The following is a 21,159-nucleotide window of genomic DNA, read 5'->3' as shown; positions in this document are numbered from 1 at the left end:
AACACATATCAGACTGAAACCACACGACAGGAAACCAACATCACTTCTATGGTGGCTCAAAGCGAAGCACATGGAGCAAGAAGATGACTGAAAGGGTTAGTGTCACCCTCCATACAAACATTCAAAGAAATACAAGCTGACGCCACTTGGCTGAAATTCCTTCCATGCATGAATTTTCTCACAGGAAGTGTGATAACGAGAGAGACTGGAATCTGTTGCAGCCACAAGGCCACAGGCAGGAAACTTATTTCATACTCACCTCCTCAGCTAGAGGCATCAACTCCAAGGAGATAAGCGAGCCAAGCAGAGTGTAAGGAAATAAGAGCAGGAGGCTCAGGAGACCATGATGTGAGATCTGAGAAAGCTGGATTCTTATGAGTTCTTATAAGGTGTGGCTAAGCTGAGCCAAACATCAGGTCTGATTGAGGCTTTTAATCAGCGACTAAATGAAACATGTTTGGCACAAACAGATTTTGTACTTGATGTGTTATGATGTGGTGAATTGTAACAGTTCAATTCTTAGATCAAATTAAATTCATTAATGGCTCAAAAGCCCAATCGTTCTGGCCTCTGTGGGTTTCTAATATGTACGTTTCAAGTACGTAACAGTTCATTTTGATGTCAGATGTTTTGAGCCCAGAAATCCAGTTTCTCACCCCCATGTTTCCAGGATTGGGCCCGTATCGCTGCTCATTCTCGTGTTGCGTTGTTTGATTTGGGACTACGAACAGAGACATTGATAAACCAACAGACTTCAGTTTATCATGACAACACGAGCAGCAGTAGGCTTCCGTTGGTCGGGGTGGCCCACGGATGATGCGCCCCAGTTGAGATCTGCGGCCGTAGAGGGTCCAGGTCTGGAGCAGCGTCAGCTGTGGCTGGTGAGGCAGATCCGGGAGAGACAGACCGCCACAGTGGAGGCGGGAGTAAACTGCTGTCAGGTCGTCTTCAAGTGTGATGACCTTCCATCTGGCTCTCTCGTTCGTCTCCTACAACACTACTCACCGCGGCAGCGGCAGGGAGTTGATCGTCCGTCACAGAGGTGGAGAGGCCTTGCTCTGCTTGGGAGATCCATCTTCAGACACTTCTCTCTGAAAACCGTCCCATCGACCAAACTGCTGCACAGGTGTGCAGAGATTTCATGAGGAGTCTTGCTGTTGGCCGTCATGTCCACTATTGAGTTGGCGTAGCCGTCCACAGACATTTTTAGAATTTTGTACCATTAAATTTATACATGGAGGAGGAGGAGGAGGAGGAGGAGGAGGAGGAGGAGCAGGAAGAGGAAGAGGAAGAGGAAGAGGAAGAGGAAGAGGAATTTCCAAGGTGAATTTCCAAACGAGGAACACAAGACGAGCCATCTCGCATTTTTGTGTCTCTCAATGTCAGATTGAAAATCAGGCCGTTTTCTGTTTCTCTTTCTCCGACATCAAAGAGCAAATGGAATGGCAGAAAGGCACAGGAACCAGGTCTCTCCTCCTCTTCACACTGCTGATGGATCCAAAGGAACGGACAAGGACAGTACCGTTTGGAACCAACAGTGTCGTAGGGGCTTCCGGAATGTTGCTGAAAACAGAAGGGACTTCAGCTCTGATGTTTCCTCAGGGTTGACTCCCAAAGCCTTTCACATGACCGGGTGTGCCGCAAGGCAGTGGGGGTTTGATATCAGGGTTGTCCTTCCCTTTCATGGACGACCTTCCCAGGTTGCAGTGCCCCATTGATCAGAAGCGTCTGGATTAAAGGCACCAGAGATCTGCCCTCGCCCCTTCTCCAGTCATGTAAAAGCAGTTCCACTGGGCTCAGAGACGAAGCCACACCAGCAGGCCAGTGGGACCCGGTGTTCAGAGGCCTTTTGAGACGTGCCTTGAGGAGCATTTTATATGTACTATGTGATGACTTTAAAGCAGAACTAATCCATCAAGTCAACAGAGCAGGAAACGTGAACAGTAAATCCTGCTGCCATGAACATTTAGTTTGTATATGGAGCTGCACTGACCTTAAGCTGAAGAAGTCCTTGTGTTGAAACTCTCTCAAATATGTACATGACCTCTGAAGATGGGCTGTCGTCGTCCTGAGCAAACAGAGCAATGCTGGATATAACCCTGGTCATTCCAGGCTCCACCACCAGCCCGTTGTTCCTGACAGAAGAAAACCGAGGTCAGGCTGACTTCTCTTTCGATGAGCAGCCACGTGAAGAGTGATCAGAAAACGAACCCAACCTGATGACACGAGGCTGCTCGTCGTTCACTGGTAGGACTGTAACCACGACTCTCCTGTGGAGTTCATGTCTGCCGTCAGTCAACTGGATTGTGAAACTATCCTCCATGTTCTCAGAGTCATCGTGCTCGTACATCAGATCCATACCTGTTGAACAACAGTAGACATGAACGTCACCATTTGAATGATGGGAACACCCTCCTCTGTTTACAAGAAGAGAAATTGTCACGGAGGAGCAGGGTTCCATCTGGACGGAGAGCTCCTCTCTGTGACGCCTTCCTATCCAGGATTTTGACATTAAAACAGTGTCTGCAGGAGTCTGTTAAGAACATTTGACCACATTGTGGGAGTGTCTCTGTAACACACAGGTTTGCTGGAGCTTCTCCGGACACAAAGACAGGAGCAAGCTGGACAGACTGGACATAAGAGCAGGATCCTCCAGAACACCGTGGAGCTCTAACAGCTCCTTCAGAGTCCAACTACTGAACAACCACAGCTCATGAGGACTGTATAATCCAGTAACATAAACCATGGAAATGACTGTACATATGGAGTTTATCCCAGTTCTTTACCTGGCTGAAATGCTTCAGCTGTTTTCACAGTTTTTACCTGTCATTAAAAAAAGACTCTTTACATATGTTGAATCCAGCTTAAGCCTCATAAATTACTATAAATATGGAGGTTGGTTTTTTTTTTTATACCAAGAAGGAGATGCCACAGATCATTCAGACTAATCCAACATAATCCACTGAAGTTACTGTAAATCTGTGTCCGTATTCACGAAGCGTCTCAGGGAACTCTTATCTCAGACTAAAAGTCCCTTAGTAAAGAATTCTTAGCTTGAAAGTGACTGAGAATTGTCTCAGAGTAACTCAGCAAGGAGTTGAAGGTAACTTTTACCTTAATGAGGAGGAGTGGTTGACCCTGTTGCTCTGTATGATGCAGTCTGCTGAGAGCTGATTGGTTGTTAGAGAGGAAGATGCTCTGAGCTCCTTGTCCATATCCACAAAGCATCCTAAGGCTAAAAGTAGCTCGTAGTGACATCACTCTTTAGAAACATCTTAGAATTCCACCAAATTGAAGACTTTTCTCAGAATTGTTCCTCACTAAGATCAAAGTAATTCACAAAGCATCTTAAGCCCTCAGCGCTCCTAAAGGTGGAAAACCACTAGAAGTAGTAAGGAGGACTTTAAGAAGCCGAAGAGTTCCTTAAACAGACAAGATGAGGGAAACAGAAAGAGAAAGGAAAGATGTTCTCTGTGTATTTAATCAGTAGCACCGACCACAGTGGTACAACTTTGTTGAAGGTGTGAAAAAAATGTATATTTTAAAGGGTGTTTGTTTTGGTCTCTGCTGGGTGTGCCGTTTCTGTATGACCCCCCCATCCCCGCATGCGCTCACGAAGAATGATCTTCTTTGTGCACATGACGACACCCCCCCCCCCCCCCCCCCCCCCCCGCACAATCGCAAAGAATGATCTTTTCGCACATTATGCCCTCGCTCCCCAGGCGCTTGTGGAAAGGGGGGTATCTGTGAAAAAACACTGTGACTCCTGTCTACAGGTGAGCTGCAGCAGTGGTGATGACTGGACTGCCCCAACTGGGATTGATAACGGCTGCGTCTCGTCCTCCATACTGCACAGGAGATTATTTGGCAGACCTTTCTTTGCGACAGCCTCACTTCCTCGTGCAACGCATGGAATCTGCGTTTCAATACCCCACTCGACCAACGCTCGTGATTTCTTATGGGGCCTGTGCACAAACAAAACAAAAAATAAAGCAGTTGCACACAAAAGCTGGAAATAGTAACTAATCGTAGATGGCTGAAAATTGTTTTTGGGACACTAAAAGTAATGAGACAATCCAACTGCTCCTTAATGTCAATGCATTATAGGCTGTAATCTCTCATTATTTACATTATCTGTTGTAATTCACTTGTGGTCCTGCTTCTGGACGAAGGTATGGAGTGAGAAGCCAAGGTTTGTCCGGTAACCACTGTCCCCAAACAGGTGGCAGCCAATTGGACCGTACCGTTCTTCAAAGAGCGTCTCTGAGTCGTGTGTTGAGCCGGGCCATTCGGCCACGACGTCCACAATCATACAATTTGCGTTAAAAACAATCTATGAGTGCCATCAATGACACCAACACCACCAGGGAAACCCGCTATGTCCATTAATGCCCGTTTGTTAGCCTGCAACGAGTGACCATCCAGTGGGAAGTGAATACATTGTGCAACAAAAGCCCCGTTTCCACCGCACAAACATAGACCGGTATAGTCTGTTACAGTTTGGGTTTCCACCACAAGAATTTGTGATTTTTCCAGAAACAACCTCTCCAAAGGCGGTTGCTCCCCCCCCCCCCCCCCCCCCCCCCCCATCAGGGTACCAGGACCATGGAACGGGTCTGAGTTTGAGGAGCCGTCTGCTGATTGGTCAGTGACTTACTACACCCTCAATATTTTAATATGTTGGCTGGATGAATAATCCTAACCCTAACCCAAACGGAGAACGTCTTTCCTTCTTTCCACCATCTTGTCTGTTTAAGAAACTTACGTAGACTTCTTAAAGTCCTCCTCACTACTTTTAGTGGTTTTCCACCTTAGGAGTCCTCTTAGGGCATAAGGTGTTTCCTTATCTTAGTAAGGAAAATTTCAAAGAAAAATCTTAAATTTCGAGGAATTCTAAGGGTTTTCTTAAGGGTGACATCACTAAGAGATACTTTTAGCCTGAGGATGCTTCGTGAATACGGGCACAGGACTTTTTACCAAGCAGGAGCTACTGCAGCTCATTCAAATTGTTCAATCCAACAGTCAGTCCCTGGTCTCGTCATATATTTTATGTTGTAAATACGAATGTTTCTTCCTATTTCAACCTATTAGAGTATATGATCAATCTAATATCTTTTCTTTAAATTCCTACTTTTCATATCTGTGTGGAGCTGCTGTGATGAGTGAATGACACCAGGTGGCATGAATATAGTGTTGCATCAATCCTAATGAACCCCACCTGTCGGTGAGCAATGTGAGCGATGTGAATGCGGTTTTAGAGAATCGCGGTGAAGTGAAACGCAGCACTGCGGTGCAAAACGTACCATTGGTAAGATTGGTCCATGAGAAGGCGACCACAGGCGGATGAGTCCGGGCTTCTTGTCTCTTGGCGAGGGGTCTTCCACCGCCGTGGTTCATGATGCTCCCATGTTCAGGAGGTTTGACCACACTGAATCGGAGCACATCTCTGGGGATGTCGAGGTCCATCACAGTCAACACCGAAGAGTCCAACAGTTTCACCTCTCCTTCACGGACCTCGTCACACGAGAAAGACGGGAGTCAATAAAACATCTAAGGGGAAAGTCCTGCAGCCACTGTGACTCTAAAACCTAACTGGGCCAAGTGATTTGGAACAATATCGATTCAGATCCTCAATATACACTTGTTTGAGATTGTGTCGTAGGACACACCTTACACTGAGACATCGAATGTGACTGTTGTTGTTGTCATTGTTGTTGTCGTTTGTGTTGTTGGTGTTGTCATCATTATCATTGGTAGGGTGATATGTGTCACGTGGGTGACAGAAATATGAACTGAAGCCTGGGGCGTATTCCAAAAAGGAGGTTCAACAATCTCAGGGTACATCCACACAATGAAAAAAATGATCTTTTTTCTCCCCAGTCTCCTCCTAAAAAACCTCTGTCAACACGTCACTATGAACACGTCACTATGAACACGTTACTGTCAACACGTCACTATGAACACGTCACTATGAACACGTTACTGTCAACACGTCACTATGAATACGTCACTGTCAGCACGTCACTATGAACACGTTACTGTCAACACGTCACTATGAACACGTCACTATGAACACGTTACTGTCAACACGTCACTATGAACACGTCACTATGAACACGTTACTGTCAACACGTCACTATGAACACGTCACTGTCAGCACGTCACTATGAACACGTCACTATGAACATGTCACTATGAACACGTCACTGTCAACACGTCACTATGAATATGTCACTGTCAACACGTCACTATGAACACGTCACTGTCAACACGTCACTATGAACACGTCACTATGAACACGTCACTATGAACACGTTACTGTCAGCACGTCACTATGAACACGTCACTGTCAACACGTCACTATGAACACGTCACTATGAGCACATCACTGTCAACACGTCACTATGAACACGTCACTGTCAACACGTCACTATGAACACGTCACTATGAACACGTCACTATGAACACGTTACTGTCAGCACGTCACTATGAACACGTTACTGTCAGCACGTCACAATGAACACGTCACTATGAACACGTCACTGTCAACACGTCACTGTCAACACGTCACTATGAACACATCACTGTCAACACGTCACTATGAACACGTCACTGTCAACACGTCACTATGAACACGTCACTATGAACACGTTACTGTCAGCACGTCACAATGAACACGTCACTATGAACACGTCACTGTCAACACGTCACTATGAACACGTCACTATGAACACATCACTGTCAACACGTCACTATGAACACGTCACTGTCAACACGTCACTATGAATACGTCACTATGAACACGTCACTATGAACACGTTACTGTCAGCACGTCACTATGAACACGTTACTGTCAGCACGTCACTATGAACACGTCACTATGAACATGTTACTGTCAACACGTCACTATGAACACGTCACTATGAACACGTCACTATGAACACGTCACTATGAACACGTTACTGTCAGCACGTCAGAGTCACAGCTCTGCCTCCTGACCAATCGGACTTCTTGGAAAATGCCCCACCCATTCTTAAATGATGGTGATTGGTGTGTGGGTTGAGCGCTGAGCTGCAGGAGAGGAGACGTTCATTTAGAGCATCTTTTGACATAATAAAATAAATCCTGGTCACTGAGGCTTTGAAGGAGGTTTTTGTTCTGTTTTCTGTAATAATGAGATTAATGATCTCACCTGACACAACTGCAGAAACATGAATTTATGGAAGGCAGAACTACTCGTGTTGCCACGGTGATGAATTAATATTCCAACACAAAAAAACTCACACAAGAGCAACTCAACCTCAAAACAACTGGATGGAGAATCTAAACTAAAAGAAGAGCAGAGAGGAAGTTCATCCCAACACCTTTCTGCTGGAATAAAGTGAAACTGAGTCCGTTTGTATTGCTGATGAATTAATATCATATAATCTCACCAAGTCAGCATTAAGAAATCAGCTTTAACAAGTCCGGAAAGTTCTGGCTCTGGCTGCAGCAGCAGTGTTGCTTTGAGCTGCTGGGTGTGTTTGAATTGTTCATTTGATCAGAGAATAACTGCTCCTTCAGTCATCTGGAAACTGCTCTGCAGGGTTTCTCAGTGTGGGATTGGTCAGACGCTGCAAGCTCCGCCCCCTACGTGTCAACCTGCACATGGAGGTGAACTAGAGAGTTGATAACTGCTTCGTAGTAACAGTGACCAGGATCCAGTGGATCAGTTAAACCAGGAAACAGAGATCCTGGATACATTGATCAGGGTTTGTAGTCCAGGCCTCAGAGCTGTAAAGGTTTCTGTTGTGATTTCTTTCAGTCAACTTGTTATTGTTGCAACAAATGACACACGATATATAAACTTACTGTGATGTTGTGAGCCACAAACTGAGGAATCTCGTCATTGGTGGGGTTGATGATGATGTAGAAGGGAACGTGAGCAGAGCTGTGTTTGCCGTCAGTCACACAGAGCATGAGGTGGTCGGCGGTGGGCTCCATCCTCTGGTGCCTCGCCTGGACGTAGTTAATGTGACCCTCAACTACATCTTTGTATGGAAAAGAGTCTTTGGAGAAAGGAGACCAGGAAGTGACTCATTGTGTTTCCTCTGTCTGACAAAATCGCCCAACATGTCCAACTGCACGTTACCTATGCTGATGCCAGTGTTGCTCTTCTCAAATCCAGGAGTGGGACGGATGTTCTCAATGTAACCAAACTGAGGTGGGGACATGACAGTGACCATCAGACTGTCCACCGCTGTGTCCACATCAAAGGCTTTCAGATGAGACGTCGTGATCAGGGCCGTCCCACCTTCATCCACCACAAACATGTCTTCTGGAAGAAGACGAGAAAACACCTTAATTACACTGAACGGCAGGACAGGATGGTGAATTTATTTAGTACGTCTACCATTAAAAACACACGTACAGTACGTGTTCTTCTCTTTAATTATGTGTGACGTGACAGACCTGCTGTGAGTGAAGGTGGATGACTGTCCACAGGAAGCACTTTGACCTGCAGGTCATATAGAGGCAGACTGTCCCGAGTCAGAGACGAGTGTCCCGCCATGACAGGAAGTTCTCCATCAGAAACCACCAAGGTGATGGTGTCATGGCGAGGACTCAGCCCGATCTCCAATCCTACAACCAAAGTCACAATTTCACTGATTGTATCGATCACAGACGGACAGACTGTTGGGTGAGGGCTGTGGAATAGTGACACTTTTGACTCTAAATAAGTTAATGCTCCCCTCCCCATACCATGTTGGACTGGACTAACAGACACCCAAACACAAGGAAAGCTTTGTGTTTTCACTTGAAATTGTCATATAAACTGACCCTCAAACTTTAAAGTCATACAAACAGAGGCAAACCAAACACAGCTGAAACAATCAGTGGTGAATTAACGGGAAAGAGCCACACAAGACCACCTGGACACACTACGAAACTCAAGAAAGGCGAAAGATGGACGAAGTGATCAAACTGAGAATGAACAAAACGTGTGGAGACAAGATTAATTTAATCTCACAAAACATGAAGAGACACCAGAGTAAAGACAAGTGGAGAAAAGACCTTGAGTGTGTACCTGTATGTTTGTAGGAGATGCTCTCTGCAGCCACGTCTGCCTGAGTGAAACCATCCACCGCCACGCCGTTCCTCAGCACCACACCGAGAGATGGCAGCCGGGCGATCAGGAACACCAGAGTGTCGTTGTCACTGTCGGCATCGGTAGCGTGGATGTATTCTGCCGTGATGGAGGCTTCCTGTCCCTCGGCACACTGCAGCACTGCTTTCAGACCTGAAGCCATCACCGGGACCTCGTCATTTATCGGTAATATCTGGAATCAGAGACCAAGTCGAAGACTTTGACGCCTTGTTTCTTTCTCAAGTCGTCTGAAATCACAGCACTGACCTTGACCTGGATGATGAAAGTGACTGAGTTGGTGCCGTCCGTGGCAGTGAACTCCATGTCGTCCTCTGGGGTCTCTGAGCTGTCGTGATGGTACCTGTCAACAAGTCAACCAACAGACTTCAACTCAAGAAGATTCTCTTTGAGACAAATAGATGAAACTCTGCGCTGTTCCTGTGGTGTGGAGATGAACGGTCCGGTTGATAGTTTTCATATGATATCAGACAAAGACTGACACAACAGACTAACTGACAACATACAGTGTTATTCAGTGACTGATGGTTGCTGTTGTTCCACCGTCTTCATCGTTTGACGTTTGTGTATTTTTCTCCTGAGTCTTGAGCCGAGCCACACTCTCTTCCTCTTTGGAGTGATATAATACCGCATGGAGTCCCAGCAGGAACAGTGACTGATGCCCTTCCTGCTCTAAAGTCTCTCACTGTGATGGTCAGATCGTTCTGCCAGATGTTCTGCTAGATGTTCTGCCAGATGTTCAACTTAACCTGCACCAACCATTGCAGGTGCAGCGTGAGTGTCAGAATGATGAGGACACAAAATACAAGTATGAAAATGATGATATGTAAACACTTCTTGTTGTCTGGGAGAATAAAGCCATGTCTGCCAGGAGGAGCATGTTGGTTCTTAATGGACACTGACTTAGAAGACCGTTTATGTCTGATCACTAGTAGAACATTTTCAAAAAATGCAAAATTTCAGTTGAATTAGGTTATAGTTGAATCTCGTACACTTATTTTGATACCATTGGATTCCCTTGCCCTAAAAATTATGGTTTAGCGGTCAAACTTAAATTTATAGATTAATTAGAAGCTGAGATATTGACGAAAATATTTTCATGGTGGCCATTTGGTAAAATCCAAGATGGCAGCCATGGAGGTATCAGGACAAATGGAAACACCGTTTTTCAGATCGCTCATACGATAAGGTTTCCAAACAGATGTAGTTGTGCTCCTCCTCCCAAAGCCCCAGTAAAATGACATGGTGAACCTGGCTACCAGTGAGATGTTAATTTCTCCAGACACGATGCAGGACGTCTCACATGAGCCTGGAGTTTTTCACATCTTGCAGAGTGAAAGTCTGCCGCGGTTGAAGCAGGATGTTGTTGAGCTGCAGATCACCGTGTCGTGGTTCCCGCTGAAGCTCCACCCGCAGAGCTTCTTCCAAAGAGTCCAGGTCGGACAGCATGAGGTTCTGGGACCCGAGCACTCCCTGCCCCCCCTCGTCCACGGTGAGAAGGCTGGTGACCACCTGAAACACAAGCCCCTCCTTCGTTATCCGCCGCGACAGAGACCTGAGGATTAATGCTCTCTTCTACCTGTGGAGGCTGGTTGTCCACCGGCGTCACCGTGATGTTGAAGCAGATCCCAGAAACCGTTTTACCCAGACGGTTGGCGACCGACAGGACAAACTGCACTTCTTTAGGATAAGGGCCAATATCCACTATCGGTGGCATGTAGGCCACTTTCATGAAGTTCACCGCTTGCTAAAGTGAAATAGCATAAGTAGAACTCAATGAAATGTGAGTGAAACAGGAAACACCTTCACCTGAATGAAACCAATGTACCTGTGTGAAGACCCTCAGTGCAGGGGTGTTGGTGTCTTTGGTGAATTTGGGAACGCTGTCCACCAAGAACAGCCTTCCTGCGTCTGAAAGTCTGAAGAATCAACAGCGTCAGGACGGATTTCCTCCAGAGACGGACTGCCGAAGGGAGGACGAACTCACCCGTGAGGACTGACGTAGAACGGTGGAGTCGTGACGGTGAACGTCAGCTCTCCGTCTGACGACTCCTGATCTGTGAAGTGAAGTTGTTTCCGCGTTATATAAACCACTTCGGTCTCTCTGAGTACGAGGCAGCGACTGGATCCAGGACCCTCCTCAGGTGGCTGATCGGGAGCTGGCTCAATGTGAACCATCACCACCTGAAGGGTTTCAGAAAAGATGTGGGCAGAAAACTATCAACGGTATGAACTGGTACCACTGGGTTCTACACACGCATCCGTCACTACCAGTAAAGAATCCCTGAGCAGCCATCAAGGAGCCGCAGAACCGTAACGTCTCATAAAGCCTGTGAATGTTTAATGTTTCATGTCAAACCTCACTTTCACTTCATGTTAAGATTTTTGTGCATTTTATGTTAAGTTAAAGTTACTCATGTAGGATCTTGTCCTGTACTTCTCTGTGTTGAGCTTTTCTCTCTGGGTTCAGACCCTGGGAACGTCCCAAATGTCCTTCCTATCTCCTTTCCTATCCACTTCTCATGAACTGCGGAAGTGTTTTGTATAGCAGCCATGACAATGACTAGTCTGAATTCTCAATAAGCAAAGGCAAGGAGACTCACTGACTAGGAAACACTGACGCTTCCTTCAGAGCCTCCTTTAGCCTATGAAACACTGATGCTTCCTTTAGAGCCTCCTTTAGCCTAGGAAACACTGATGCTTCCTTTAGAGCCTCCTTTAGCCAAGGAAACACTGATGCTTCCTTTAGCCGAGGAAACACTGATGCTTCCTTTAGCCGAGGAAACACTGATGCTTCCTTTAGCCTAGGAAACACTCATGCTTCCTTTAGGACCTCCTTTAGCCTAGGAAACACTGATGCTTCCTTTAGAGCCTCCTTTAGCCTAGAAAACACTGATGCTTCCTTTAGAGCCTCCTTTAGCCTAGGAAACACTGATGCTTCCTTTAGAGCCTCCTTTAGCCGAGGAAACACTGATGCTTCCTTTAGAGCCTCCTTTAGCCTAGGAAACACTGGTGCTTCCTTAATCAAAGGAGGCCAGCTCATGCTGACCCACAATTCCTTGCAGCAACAACATTTAAAGGGCCGGCTCATCGGAGCGTTCAGGGAAACTCAGGATGAAAAGGAGCAGATCATGTAAGTTACCAAAGCAATACTAATACTTTGATTCACTCCTTTAGGAAGCCTCCTAACACCTTTCCTTAACTCTGTGATGTCATCCAGGGGGTTAAAGTAAAGTGCACAGATAAAAGAGAAAGGCGGGACAATTGGGACGTACCCAGTGTGTGACCCCTCCCCCACCTATTGGCTTCACCTGTTCTCCACTTCCTCAGGTACAAATAGTCCGTCTCCCTTCATCTTGTCGCCAGTTCGCCTTGTTCTGTCAACATCGTCACACTCCAGGTTTTCAAAGTTTTTCAAGTTTGAGATAAATATTGACCTTGTGACTTTGTCGTTTGTATTGTCGATCCCCTTTGAGAGAGCCTTTTTTCCTTTGTCTCTTTCAAGCAAAGTAAAAGATTTTGATTGAAGTACCAGGGGTTCTGCGTCGTGCATCAATTCTCTGATGTGACTGAGCTGCTGCTGACCAGCTGAGAAGAAGAGCTGGAATAATGTGAGTGTGACAAAGACCGTCTGCATTATGCTTAAATCCGGCAGGGATGTAGTTTCTAACTCCAAAATAAAGGTATAAATCAGTTTTACATTCAGAAACCGAAAAGCATTAATGACATCAGCCAAAGTTCAGTGTTTCCCTCTTGATCACCTGAAAAAGCAGAAAGCATGAAAACACAATGTGTTGATGTGCTTGTTCACCGAGCTTCCATCAGGCCCGGACACACTGATGGAACAAAGCTCTTCAGTCACACTGAAGCTTCCAGGTGACTTTCTGCTGCTCACCTGAGGCTCGGACAGGTTGGGGGGGTCGTGGTAATCGGAGAGCACCACCTTGAAGAAATCAGCAAACACCTTGTGTCCCCGGTGGCGATAATAAATCACAGACTGACTGAGGTCCTTCTGCAGAAAGTGTGTGACGGGATAATCTGCAGAGAAACCAACACCCACACCCCACTGGTATCGCTTTTCCCAACAGAACGTACTGAACACCGTACCAAAGTACTGACACGCCTTGATGCTTTACAATCAAGTATCAATGGATTTTATGGGACAGACCAACACAACGTGAAGCAGAAGAACAATTATACATAAAGTTTCATTGTTTTACAAATAATAAATTGACATACAAATAAAAAGTTTGACATACGAAAGTCTTCATCCACGAGTCAATACTTGGTAGATCCTCCTTTAGGTGCTACTTTAGAAAATATCTTAAGCTCAGGTTGATGTAGGGTCTGGAACCTCAGGTTGATGTAGGGATGCTGCTCCACCATGCTTCACAGTGGGATGCTGCTCCACCAGGCTTCACAGTGGGATGCTGCTCCACCATGCTTCACAGTGGGATGCTGCTCCACCATGCTTCACAGTGGGATGCTGCTCCACCGTGCTTCACAGTGGGATGCTGCTCCACCATGCTTCACAGTGGGATGGGGTGTCCCGGATGATGTGCAGAATGAATTCTCCTGGTCTGGTTCCTCTGACCACACCTCCTTCCTCTCCAACACAACTGGTGTCAAATTGCAGATGGAACCTCTGGCCTTTTTCCAAAGTCTTCTTTCTGGTGTGATTTGTGGAGGTCAGCCTGATGACTGCTGGACGTCCAGAGGACTGGTGGTTGGTCTCTCCAGCTGCTCCAGAGTCCCCATGGTCCTCTGGGCTGCTTCTCTCATCAGGTCCTACCAACCTTCAGGTCCGGTGGGGGGCCATGTCCTGGTCGGTCTACAGTGTTGGGATGGTGGAGAGCTTGATTCTCCATCAGATGTTTGTTTGTTTGTTTTTGTTTTAAGTTAACCTGCTATAAACTGATGGTCAGTTACACTGAACATGATCAATGTTCTCAATGGACACTACTGATTAGCAGACTTCTGAATGGCTCTTGGTAAAAGTGGATGAAGACTTTTACACGACACACTTTTCAGCTTTTAATTTGTAAAAACATTTAATAATCATGACTCATTTTCCTTCCAAGTTGCATTATGTTGGCCTGTCACTTAAAATCCCAATAAAACACATTTACACCTTGGGCTGTAATGTGACAAAATGTGGAGAAGTTCAGGGTGTCTGAATACTTTTACTTTGTAAATCCTGGCTCACCTGTCAGACCTGATCCGGGGACTTTGATCAGCTCCCCTGCTAGTGGCGGAGAGGTGATGTTAAATAAGATGTAGTCGTCACTGGAGTCCATGTCAGCGGCCTGGAGGCTGGAGCTGGTCAGTGAGGCCTGGCGACCCTCGGGCACCTCCACCAGCATGTTGGTGATGAGGAACGGAGGTGTGTCGTCCTTAGGGAGGACCTTGATGGGGAACTTGTGTCGGGTGTGGTGGGGGCCGTCAGTGATGCGGAAGGTGATGAAGTCTTTGGTGGTGTCACTGTCGTCATGGTGATAATGAACCACACCTGCTCTGATGTCACTGACGGTGAACACGAGGCCCTTGGTACCTAAAGTTTACATCCAACAATCAGAGAGATCTGTGATCGAGCACAAAGACTGAACTTTCAGACAGAAATGGTCGCAGTCTAAAAATCTTGATGCCAAATATTCCAAATGAATCTTATCACCTTTAACCAAACACTGTTATCATATTAAGAACATACAACAAGTGTAAAAGATCAATAAATCCTTAATGAAACTTCAATAAATCATGTCTGGAGTTAGCAGCCTTCGCTACCTTCTGCCTGATCCTCACCACTTCACTTCTACTGTCCTTCTGTCCATCATATCAAGCAGTGATGGACTGTCACTGCAGCTACACTGTGTGTTTCACCACAGACCACAATCTACAGACCACCTCTAATCTCATTGAAACAGACAGGATGTTTAAATACCTCTGACCGTTAGCTGTCCGTGCTGTAGACCGCCAACAGCAACGATGCGAACAGCCTTCAAATCATCGTTGTCCACAACTTGGAGCTGCTCCCAGGTGATTGGACGGGACTGACCCTCTAAAAGGCTGAGGCCTGCAACACAAGTTGACTGCAGATCAAAACCATAAGACATTCACCACAAGTGTTCACCAGGAGGGAGGGAGGGAGGGATGGAGGGAGGGATGGAGGGAGGGAGGGAGGGATGAGGGAGGGAGGGAGGGAGGGAGGGAGGGAGGGAGGGATGGAGGGAGGGATGGAGGGAGGGATGGCTGGAGGGAGGGAGGGAGGGAGGGATGGCTGGAGGGAGGGAGGGAGGCAGGGATGGAGGGAGGGATGGCTGGAGGGATGGATGGATGGATGGATGGATGGATGGAGGGAGGGAGGGAGGGAGGGAGGGAGGGAGGGAGGGAGGGAAGGAGAGATGGAGGGAGGGAGGGAGGGAGGGAGGGAGGAAGGGAGGGAGGGATGGAGGGAGGGAAGGAGGGAGGGATGGAGGGAGGGAAGGAGGGAAGGAGGGAGGGAGGGAGGGAGGGATGGATGGATGGATGGATGGATGGATGGCAGTGAAGTGCAGTGAGGTTCCTGGCTGGTGAGGCACTGACTCTTCTGGACTCAGATTTACATTGTAAGAAGTGAAAGAGTTTCTTATTTCACTCTTCATCCAACAGTATCAACTGGTAAAGCTTCACATCATCAACATTCCTCTTTCAGTCACACTGACACCAACATAAACACCAACATAAACACCAACACAAACACCAACATAAACACCAACATAAACACCAACATCAACACCAACATAAACACAGGAACATGTTTGTCCTACAAAGAAAGTTTATTTTATACAAATTGATAGAGCACCTTTCTTGTGTCCAAGCAGTTGATATTTACTGTAAACAAATTGAAGTATATAGATTGGTGCAGCACTAATTAAATTTTGACCTTCAGAAAACATTTCTGTTATTTTTCAAACTGGTGCTTTAATCAATTTCATTAAAATAATGAATTCCTATCAAAATAAGGAAATCATTATTTTAGGCCAAAAGTTTAGTTATCACATACTTGAATTTTGTTCTACTTACTCCTGTCTTATTAAGAAAAAAAACAGTCAGTCTGAATGGAGATCATGACCAAAGTTTAGTTCACCTATGCCCCCTTGAGGTGAGGCAGAGTACTGCCTGCCTCACTCGCTTGACTTTACTCTGCACTTTATTGTTACAATCAGCGGGAACAATTCTCTCACACATACATTAAATACATGGACTGTAGAGTCCTGCTGTGTAACACATTAGTGTAAAGTTGATATTGTCTTTATTGCCTCATCCGGGATTTCTGCCGTTGATTTGATAGCCAAATACTCAAACTGAGATTTTTACTTAATAAAATATCAAAAATGTGTAGTCATACTGAAAATGGATCTCTCACACAAATCAGTGGAAAATATTCATATGTATTTTATGTAAATTTTTCTTTTTTTTTTTTTTTTTCATGATGGCTTGTGAGGCACTGCCTGCACGTCTCTGTTGGATGGATGGATGGATGGATGGATGGATGGATGGATGGATGGATGGATGGACGATAACACATCACGGCAGCTGGATGAAGATCACTCAAACTATTCACATGTGGACAGAATTTGAGTTGATGTTTTGGCTGGTGAGGACGGGAACTGAGGGAGACTGGAAAGGTGAGAATACCAGCTGATGACTCCCTAACATTTTTTGCATTGCTGTGACTATGGAGATGGTTATCAAAAGTCTGCATGCATAACTTTTCTGAACCAAAAACATAAATTAACATTACATACATGAACGGGGCCTCGGTGAAATGACATTTGGATTATGCAGGAAGTGCGATGATGCAAACGTACCAATGTTCCAGGACACTCTGGGGGCATTTGTGTCTGCATTCCTCACAGACATGTGAACCGTCATTGCTGAACTCTTCTCAAAGAAAAAATCGTGAGCCTCAAACTCTGCCTGTTTGGAAACATTAAAAATGAGTTTCAGATCAAACAACACAGAGGGTTTCCTTCTTATTTTGTTAAAAAATGTTCAAATAGAAAGCTCAACCTCATAATTGCGACGTTTGACATCTGAAGAGTTGGGAGGCTGATATCCAATGAGCATGTGGTTTAAATCGAGCCAGGTGAAGGAGGAGATGGGGCGGGTGTGGTCGGACAGGTGGGTGATGAAGCCCTGCTCAGGAGGCTTGGTGATGTTAAACACCAGCAGCTGTTTTGGACTTTCGTCATCGTCAGCGTCGAGCGTCGCGGTGGAGAGCGGAGTGAGGATGAACTGGTCAACTTCCAGGATGAACGCGGACATGAAGGAGGGTTTCGGTGGTTGGTTGGCGGCGGCGCCGGAGATCCCCACTGGGATCCAGGCCTGCTCGGACTGAAACACAATGTGACTTTATCAGAAATAACTTCAGCAATCCTGATGCGTTAATGAGCTGATTTCAGTCCATTGGGACCGAGAGGACAGGTTGATATCTCAAGCTGGACGAATGTGAAACGTGTCAGATCACCTGGTAAATACTCCTACTCCTGGTGTCCTTCAGCTCCAGTCTGATGGCAATGTAGTCGGTGTCTGGAGAGGGAGGCTCAGTGTGCTGGTACCTCAACCCCATCAACAGGAAGTCATCACAGGACACTCTGCTCAACTTCAACAGCTTCAGACCCTTCATGCACTCATCAGATGTACATTGAGCTCTGGCTTTATTTTCTGAAGAAACAGGAGTCACAGTTCGGGTGTGAAGATCATGAAGTTCTGCTCTGAGGTGTTGAAGTGACACATATTTCTCTGACAGGGAAATAAACCAAACAAACGACAGAGATGAACAAAAGAAACAGAAAGACTACACAAACTCTCCAAATGGTCCAACTGGTCTACAAATCCTCGCACCAAACAACTTCATAACTTCTTTAGACCGCTGAATGTGACCGGTGATCATGAAATATGTGGGACAGTCGGTCATTATCAGTAAAATGCTCTGTGTTTGGTTAAGATCCTCTTAAAACTGGTCTCATGTCCGAATGTCTCATTATCACTCTCAGGGACATGAAGGCTGGTCTGAACGTCCGGGGCTAGTAAAAGCTTTGCTTGGGCAACTGAATCCTCTACACACCTTGTGTGATGGCGAGATGGGCTCGTTGGTTTTTTGTTATATTTCGACGTTTTTTTCGATCCAACCTGAGATTTCAGATCCATGAAGCCTTGTTTGCTTCTCTGTCTGCTAACACGACTCCACAGTGTTTCCCAGTCACTGCTCTGCACACTGCAGACTGGATTTCCTGAAGGGAGGCGGGTCTCAATGAGACGTGGAGCAATGAGTCAAGAAATCCATTGCACAGTTTGCAGCCAGCGAGGAGGCTAGGGAAGTAGCATTGCAGCTATCCAACTGTTCATGACAACATGTCGCTGTTTGGACGTATTTTACGCCGAAAACACCACAAAGCATCGAAGTGAACGTTAGCAAAACCTTGTCCAGCGAGGCGCCACTCTACCACCAGACGTCAGCGTTTTAAACCTGCAGCTCTCCAGGAGAAGCTCTGACATCCGAACAATGACCAGCAGCTCCTCCAGGCTGTCGGCAGGAGATTCACACCTCCGTGAAGCTAAAGTCCTCCTCCACGCTAAACTCCTTGAAAGTAGTCCCAATGGTTGGAGCTGCTTGGAGCGGAAACATTCTGTTGCTGCTGTGTTGATAAAGAAGTTCTCCAGGGATTAATAAAGTGACTGTGAGGTTTTAAAGATAGAACTGGCATATTATGAGATGATGACGTCACTCAGACCCCCACATTGTCGACATGGAAGTAAAATACTTGGTACTGCTTCCCTTTCTGTCCTTATACTAACCTCAAGTTGTTTTTTGAGAGAAAACATGCATTCCTACATTTCATAATTTCCTGTGGAGACGAGTTTATTACAGCATAATATTTTCATCAAACTTTACTTCGGTCCAGTAAAAACTGCATGATTACGGGACCAGTGTCCGGTAAAACATTTTGGCGTTTGGCGATCCCTGTGTGACCAGGCGGTTCAGTGAATCAGTGCTCCAAATCATTAGCTCCATTCCTCCACAAGACGTCTTCAGGGAACCAGAATAAATGAACGGATGAATTTCCTGGACATTGCATGGACGTCCGGTCTGGATGGGTCTGGACAACGTGGCGCAATGGAAAAATAAAAATAACTCTGAACCCACAACTCTTCAATGACGGGTCGGACTCCTATCCACACACTCCTGACAATCGTTCTGTAAGCATGTCCCTTATATATGACGAGCTACAATAAGTATTGTGACTAAACAAACACTGTGGCCAAGACAACATGGATTCATACACTATTTTCAAGCTTGTCATTTATAAAGAGATGCTCACAAAATGATTGTCAGGATCATAGTAGTGCAGAGTGTGACATTGATCCAGTGGATAGGAGACTCACCTGTCATGAAAGAGGCTTGGGTTTGATTCGAGGTGTGCTCACAATTTTCTTTTTCTTTTTTTTTTATTGCATCAAGTTATCCAGAGGTGTACTTAAGACGTGCATACGTCGTTCAGACAGAACATCCATGCAACGTCCAGGAAAGATGTACCAACAACGTTTCTTCGGGTTCCCTGAAGGCGTCTTCTGGAGAATGGCGATGACGTCCTAAAGACGAGATTTGGACTCTTTGCACAGTGAGTTGTGTGACTTTATATCTGAAATACATTTGTCAGGGACATTTTAAAAAAGCCTGTTCTATTTGACATCATAGGCAGTCCGTTTGACCCCACTGAGACTAAAGTGTGAGCATGTGGGCTGCAGAGTGCTGGTTGGTAGAGACCTAGCTCCTGGTGCTGCTGGATGAAGCTCTCTGGCACGTCGCCCCTCTTGGTGGCTCGTTCTGGCTCTCCGGTGACCAGGCGCCCGTGGGCAGGAAGCTGGCTGTCCTGTCTACTGAGGTGGACGCTACACTCCAGGTTTGACCGTCGCTCGTACTGGAAGGAAACCACATTCCCGTCTAACGGCTCTGACAGGCCGTAGAATTCAGGAACCTCCAAGGACTTTAGTCCCAACCTGATGATGCCACATTCAGGTTCCACAATGTCTACATGGAGCAAGAACTCCTCCACGTACGTCTCCGTATCCGTCAACCTGCAACCAGAAAAAAACATTGCTCATTAGAAAAGAATCTTTTACCCACATATGTGCTCCGATTACATACAGCCTGGAGCAAAGACAGGGCCAACAGAACGAGCTGCTCCAGACCAGCCAGCGCAGACTAGACCTATGCAGAGAACCTCAGGAACCAAGTCAAATCCATCTCATTCAACCAAAAAGAAATAAAAAAAAGTAGGAGACACAGGAGTGGCAGCAGAAATCAGTACTGAAACAATAAGAAGTAAAGTTCACAGGAATCTCAGAGCAAGTACAAATCAATCAATCAACTTTATTTATAAAGCACTTTGTATACAAGTAAAGTAACACAAAGTGTTTAACAAGATTTAAAAACAGTGCAAAGATCAAATAGATAATTAAAAAGCAAATGAACACACACACACTATGAAGACATGCCTGGTGATGTGAAGACATGGAGGACACTGAGGACTAAGGTGATATGAAGACATGGAGGACACGAGGACTAAGGTGATATGAAGACATGGAGGACACTGAGGACTAAGGTGATATGAAGACATGGTGGACACTGAGGAGGACCGTCCACACTGGAGGTGGTACAGCCTCTAACCACAGGGGGCGCCGCCCCACAGACCCCCTCAGGGCAGACCAGCCAGTCCCACCACATAGTGGGGGACCAGCCAGGTCCCGGGGCAGGGACAGCCACAGGACGGTACCTCCAGTGTAGCGCCCCCTAGAGGAACCACTGGAGATAAAAGATTCAGTCAAGAACCTAATAAAAGTAGATAATTAGATAATATAAATATTAACATTCACATATATAAAATCTGTTAAAGGCCTGATTAAAAAGGTGAGTTTTTAACCCTTTTTTAAAAACCTCAACAGACTCTGCAGCCCTGAGGTTCCCCGGCAGG

The 21,159-nt window shown here is 46.0% G+C and overlaps 1 protein-coding gene across 1 annotated transcript in view; it reads right to left on the bottom strand.

The window, feature by feature from the left end:
• The window catches only part of frem1a (Fras1 related extracellular matrix 1a), a 63,837-nt gene that overhangs the window by 27,450 nt on the left and 15,228 nt on the right, over window positions 1-21,159 (bottom strand). Inside the window, exons 4-22 of the mRNA XM_080518798.1 lie at window positions 19,953-20,263; window positions 17,652-17,848; window positions 17,195-17,518; window positions 16,993-17,101; window positions 15,084-15,215; window positions 14,352-14,696; window positions 13,041-13,183; window positions 11,133-11,329; window positions 10,974-11,064; window positions 10,725-10,892; window positions 10,449-10,657; window positions 9,395-9,488; window positions 9,068-9,320; window positions 8,452-8,622; window positions 8,132-8,317; window positions 7,852-8,048; window positions 5,304-5,514; window positions 2,217-2,361; window positions 1,994-2,135 (exon numbers count right to left, since the gene is read on the bottom strand). Of these exons, the coding sequence (XP_080374924.1) occupies window positions 1,994-2,135; window positions 2,217-2,361; window positions 5,304-5,514; window positions 7,852-8,048; window positions 8,132-8,317; window positions 8,452-8,622; window positions 9,068-9,320; window positions 9,395-9,488; window positions 10,449-10,657; window positions 10,725-10,892; window positions 10,974-11,064; window positions 11,133-11,329; window positions 13,041-13,183; window positions 14,352-14,696; window positions 15,084-15,215; window positions 16,993-17,101; window positions 17,195-17,518; window positions 17,652-17,848; window positions 19,953-20,263 (3,625 nt within the window). The remainder of the gene's footprint in view (window positions 1-1,993; window positions 2,136-2,216; window positions 2,362-5,303; window positions 5,515-7,851; window positions 8,049-8,131; window positions 8,318-8,451; window positions 8,623-9,067; window positions 9,321-9,394; window positions 9,489-10,448; window positions 10,658-10,724; window positions 10,893-10,973; window positions 11,065-11,132; window positions 11,330-13,040; window positions 13,184-14,351; window positions 14,697-15,083; window positions 15,216-16,992; window positions 17,102-17,194; window positions 17,519-17,651; window positions 17,849-19,952; window positions 20,264-21,159) is intronic.

This window comes from Blennius ocellaris, assembly GCF_963422515.1.
Source record: "Blennius ocellaris genome assembly, chromosome: 23".
Lineage (NCBI taxonomy): Eukaryota > Metazoa > Chordata > Actinopteri > Blenniiformes > Blenniidae > Blennius > Blennius ocellaris.
This window is presented reverse-complemented; position numbering and strand designations above follow the sequence as displayed.